General features: G+C 39.2%; 1 protein-coding gene across 2 annotated transcripts in view; it reads left to right on the top strand.

Annotated features, from left to right (window-relative positions):
• The first annotated feature begins 574 nt into the window (after window positions 1–574).
• LOC306933386 (transmembrane protein 132C) overlaps window positions 575–6,000 on the top strand; it is a 222,321-nt gene continuing 216,895 nt past the window's right edge. For both annotated transcript variants that reach the window (XM_079515590.1, XM_079515589.1), the window contains exon 1: window positions 575–1,624. In XM_079515590.1, coding sequence (XP_079371716.1) covers window positions 1,582–1,624 — 43 coding nt within the window. In that variant the 5' untranslated portion in view covers window positions 575–1,581. The remainder of the gene's footprint in view (window positions 1,625–6,000) is intronic.

Here is a 6,000-nt window from a genome sequence, read left to right as displayed (position 1 = left end):
TACAAGATGCTTTAATGGTTTAATTCAGTATACAGTACACAGTATACAGTAAGCACAATGGGAAATGTATAGCTCTTGTACAGTCTCATGTTAGTTCTTACTACTGATTTTTTTAATGTCAACCATTGACTTGAGTAAATCGAAGAATCTCTCTCTCTCTCTCTCTCTCTCTCTCTCTCTCTCTCTCTCTCTCTCTCTCTCTCTCTCTCTCCTCTCTCCTCTCTCCTCTCTCTCTCTCTCTCTCTCTCTCTCTCTCTCTCTCTCTCTCTCTCTCTCTCTCTCTCTCTCTCTCCCCTACTGTGGGTCTCGTTTTCTCAACTGTGCTCAATTCAGTAAACATTCCACACGGGGTCGCTAGTGTCTGCCAAGTGCAAGCATTGCATGCCTCGATAATTCAACGTATCGACATGAAAGGAAAAGTAAGTCAATTAATGAAAAGGCTAAACTTTAAAGGCATGGTATCTCTTTGGAAAAGGAAATTCATTTCCTAATACATATAATAATTAAGATGGCGTTGTTAACTTGTTTATTTCCCATCACTGTCTTGCCACACACCTGTGATCATCAGCGTAACTCGGGGACTGGCACCACGGACCACGCTACACGCCCCTTGACCAAATGTGCCAAGTCCTGTCACTTGTACAGTACACTGTACACAGGCTCCTTCTCTCGGCGTACATTGGACGGTTGAGAAATGAGAATGCATACTACGCTTCATACTTATTCCTGCACACGGGTGCCTGCCAAAACACAGACAAGGAAGAATGCATGCCGGACTTTAAACGGAACACGCGACTATACTTTGTGCCAAAGTCAAATGAGAAGTAATTGAATATTGCGCGCCGCTGCCTGCATGAGATGAAAACTCTGCCCAGCACAGTGGGTGAACGAGTTGCGTGGACATATTCTCGCATATGGATACCTGTGTGGAACTGTGGACATATATTTTAACGAACATTTTATAGCTCGAACTTGATTTCTTGTACGGGACTTATTTTCACAATGCCGGACAGGAGTATCTTGTATTATTTGAACACTTTTGGACTTACACTCAGTGCCGAGACAACTTGGGGAACCAGCTGCGGTTGGTGATTAATGCGGAGGATGCAGAGACGACTAACTGATCAGCGAAACGGGCATTGAACATCAACATAGATTTTATATATCTGGACGAAATTAAAGACATTCCGCCAAAGGGTCTAAGCAGTTTTCAATTACGAAATAACGAGCGCGTTATTGGCCAAAATGCGTAAAAGAGCGCTGCAAAGCTGCGACCAAGTTGATCTAGCCTACAACAATTCTTGACATTTTCAGAGTCATCCATAAGTATAATTACTATGCCAATTAGTGAGAGGGCCTGACATCCCCCCCGCACTGCACTTGTTATAGACTAATTTGATTTAGCGATTGCTCACGCTGAGTGGTTTGAAGCTGGCGCGACCTTTTTACACAAATTGTTGAAGATGTTGCAGCAAGTCAGTTTGTCCTTTCAAATAAGCAGTTTACAAAACTAAACCTTTTTTTTAGTTTTGTTTTGTTTTAATAAAAAAGGGGGGAAAGAAAAAGAAGGCGAAAGGAAACATGTTGCACCTTGTACTTCAATCAATCGTGTTACTTTCAGGAGGTAAGCACATTTTTACATCCCATTAATTTGAATGTGTTACATTTTTCAACTAGGTTGTTATGCTATTCTTATATGCCTTGATATAAAAGTTACTTAAGCTATAGAGCTATATACTGTTTCATTAGAAAATTATGTAATTTGTGTTCCTTCAGACTGAGATGCTTCATTACGGGTTCTCTAAATCAATAAGGCAATGTATAGGCTATGGAAATATATAGGTGTAGACAGTTCTTGGTGTTGGGCTGGGCACTGTGGGCAGGAACAGTTTTTGGAAAAACAAAATAATGTTGACAACATACATAGCTAGGACGTTTAAACACATGGGTGTTACTTTTTTTAAATAAATATCCCATATTTGTGTGTGTGTGTGTGTGTGTGTGTGTGTGTGTGTGTGTGTGTGTGTGTGTGTGTGTGTGTGTGTGTGTGTGTGTGTGTGTGTGTGTGTGTGTGTGTGTGTGTACTTCTGACACCAGTCAGTCCATATGACAACACAACAGCAGTAGGCCTACATTCCGTTCGTGATACCACTGCCCCCCCTATACCATTCAATTCTCATTAGAATGTTGACTGTAGATTTCAATCACCCTCTCCATGACATTGAGACATTAGCATCTTTCCTTAAATACCATCAGGGAACTGGCAGTGTTTAGTGATTGACATATTGCCAAGTTAGTGATGTGATCTGACAGCAGTTTAAGATCCTTTTTGATGGAATAAGGTGGATGACAGACGTGGCTCCCCATAATTGCTTCTCCAGCAGCACTTTCATACTTTCACAAGCACTTACCTGTATGCAGTGCATGGCTTTAGTAGGATGCTTGTAGCACACTCCCATTATTTCAGAAACTGTGACTTGAATCAGATCTTGGATGAGCTAAACCTATCCCAGAAACAAATTATATCGATCACCATCAATTCATTTTTAATCAGAATCTTTATTGCAGTGGCCCCCATCTGACCTCCAACCTCAGTAACATGGTCTAGCCTTGAATTCAACTTTGAAATATCAGTCAGAAGAGTCAGGTCTTGTATTGGATCTTCTTATTACCATAATTAGTCTCTGTGAAATAAGCTTCATAGAACCCCTTTTTGGCTCTGGTTCTTGCCAATCAGGTAATATGCTGAAACACATTATCAATCAGAAATTAACCAAAAGGGTGTTATTGTGCTCTGTTCAAAGGTAAAAAAGGCACAATATACATTTCATTGTCTCTTCACAGCTTTAGCTGTATACTGTAGTAACTGTACATAAACATAAAAAAAACATAGATAGGCCCGCTGGCCTAGCGGTCCAGGCGCATGCCACATAATAGGCTCTGGCATGACAGCACGTTGTGCGTTCGAGTCCTGTACATGACGACCTTTGCTGCATGTCTCTCCCCATCTGTCCCTACCTATTTCCTGTCCGTCCTTATAACTATCAATAAAGCCAGAAAAGCCAATAACAAAAATAATATTTTATTATATTATATAATATGTTTGTCTTACATGTTCTCTAAAGTAATTGAAACACTATTGAACTTTTCAGCACATGAATAGTTGAGTCACTGTTGGCTAAACATCATTGCGTGGTTAATAAGTCAGGGAGGTTTTTAATTAAGTTTGTAAATCAATCTTTTCTCCAGTGACAATTTTGGCTAGACTTTTCAAATCTATTTACAATTTTAAATGTGACAACAATGTAACTTTAATCACTTGGAACACCAGCATGTCTATTCCGGGGGCAACATTTGGCAAAAGTAGCAGATCTACAAGCTCACAACGCTCCACACTTTAAATCCTTATGTGACTAGTGATTAGAATTGACCTTGCACTCTTGGAAACAAGCGGACCAAGTCGGTGTGTGAAGAATTACAGAGCAATATGAAAAATTACAGAGCAATATCATGGCTTGAGCCGCTTGATATCTAATCAAGCCATGATTACATATATAACAGTCGTGGGTCTGCTTTGACACCGTCTTGACAACCATGGTATTGGCCTGGGATAGAGATTTGACAAATATTTAAAATGTGACTTCTTATATCATCGAACAGCATTGTATTGCGATTCATTTTCAAATATAATGTTTTATCTATTGTTGCCAATTTATTCCTATACTACTGCCACCCTCATTCTATATGTAAGTAGGTCGGTCGGAGAGGCTTATTGTTAGTATCAGCCGAGAACGTGGGAGTTTATCCATTTAAAGGACTGGACGCCTTTTTCTGAAAACCGGTGGAAAAACGCTGCTAAAATAACCCTGTGCTCTTCTTACCCTTCTGGTTAATTAAGCTCCAAAATGGGCTGAAACAAGGATAGTCCAGAAAGTGGACAACTTAAGTATCTCTGCCATGTACTTGTACTTGTGTCTGTTGTTTTCAAGAAGATACAGCATTCCATTCTTCAAACAATGTATTAACCCGTCATAGAGTCCAGTAGTATCATGGGACTTTCCGCCCGGGTGGCAGATTAGGTCTCAGTTCAGTTGAGAGGGTTTGCAAGGGTGTTGATATTTTGTTGTTGCCCCTGGCATTCCCGATAAGAGTTGAAACTGATGCCCTTGTGCAGGAGAGGGCCCGGCAAAGAGAAAGTGAGGAGAAATGTAAAATTAATAGATTTAATTAATAGGTTTAAATCTGCCCAGAAGGGAGAAATGCAATGGAAGCCAGTGGATTAAAAGACAATTGCACAATTGTCTTTGGATGTGAGACTCTACTGCAGGCTATTTTGTACACAGTGAGGGTAACTGCCCTCAGTTTGTAATCTCAGGAGATTGCAATGATATAGCAATCTTCAGTCAAAAATATCTTTTCAACTGGTATCATGGGGATGATCACACTCATGCCAATGTCCTCTTTGGCTTGTGGTTTGGAATTCTTCTGATCTTTAATGTTTATAGCTTCTGAACATCTTGAATGAAATCTAATCAATCAATCGAACCTTTCTAATCCAAATGATTAATACCCATAGGCCACAATTGACACTGGAATGAAAAATACGTTTTTCACACTTTTAGACCATATCCGTGGTCATCAGCATACCTAACAATGGATGCCAAAAAAAGGAAACATTTTAATTTTTGTGTATTTTTACATCAAAAGTCAATACAAATCTAATTTGAATTACTTCCTTTGAACAAAAAACATGCTGCGTGATGATGTGTCGAGGCTCACATGCATATTAATGAATCGTGATAAAATTCACCTGTTTTATTCCCATTGCTGCGTCGTCCTCCAAACAGGTGGTTTTGATTACAGAAATACTATTCAAAAACGCACATCTTTCCGTTTGAGAGTGAAACTACAAAATAAAATGCTCCAAATAGCCATTTCGCCCTGTCTAACAAATTACAACCTGGCGTAGCCTACCTATTTTGGGCATAGGTTACTTTTTATTTTATTTTATCATTATATGTATTTAATTTAAGCTCTACAAGCTCACGTGAAATGATATTTTTGCTATTCGTCGTAATTAGGAGGAAGTGTACTGTATAGGGTCTTAAAAGGTTAAAGGAATGATCTGTAGCTTGTTGCAGTCGTGTTTATTTGTGTTATTAGGGAGGGAAGACCTGGAAAGCATATTAACTTATCCTAGGTTTGGGCTTAATATTTAATCAAGGATATCTCAGGGCTTTTCTCTGAGCATTCTCTGGTGCAATTTACAGATACATGTGCAACACCTGGTAAAGAAGAGGTGCATATTTCCTTTTTCTTTTTCCAATCCAGCTTTGTCTGGTGTGTGCATACTGCATATTGGAGAAGGGTAAGGGGAAAAAACATAGTAACAGCAGAATACGAGCTATGTTTTCAGACCCATCTGGTATGTAGTTACTACCTTGACCAGAAAAGGGCTACAATCAATCAGTCTTCAGCATTAGGTTTGTAGGTAGGAATACATTGAAGTTTTCACCTTTGATTGTTCAATGAATATGTTATGAGGAGGTAGAGGCTGCTTCCCAACCCCTGTACTGTCAGTTCCTGATACGACACAACCTTTCTTTGAGACATTTATTACACCTTAATCCTAATATCCTAATGATTGTTAAATCATGGGCTGTTTGTTGAAATACACAACTCTTTTGCATGATTAATGTATATTTTACTAACTGTGGTGAACTCATAATGCTGAAGGTGTTGAAGCAGTGTCATATACAGAAAGTAATCTAGTACAGAATCTGATCTGGCATGAATAGCGACAAATGACCATACAGGGCCAGACCATACATTATAATGTGATGTCAATGGGACCAATGCAGGTTGATCCTATAGGTCCAATATGAGGATATCCCATGTAAATCCTGTGTTTTCTGAGAGAAATGGATAATGGTGAACGCGTCAATGTGTCAATAGATGGGGATTTCTGATTTCACCCCAAAATGTTATTCATTATTAATA

The sequence above is a fragment of the Electrona antarctica genome (genome assembly GCF_951216825.1).
Source record: "Electrona antarctica genome assembly, chromosome: 12".
Taxonomy (NCBI): Eukaryota; Metazoa; Chordata; class Actinopteri; order Myctophiformes; family Myctophidae; genus Electrona; species Electrona antarctica.
The sequence above is the reverse complement of the archived record's forward strand: the minus strand, read 5'-3'. Positions and strand labels throughout refer to the sequence as shown.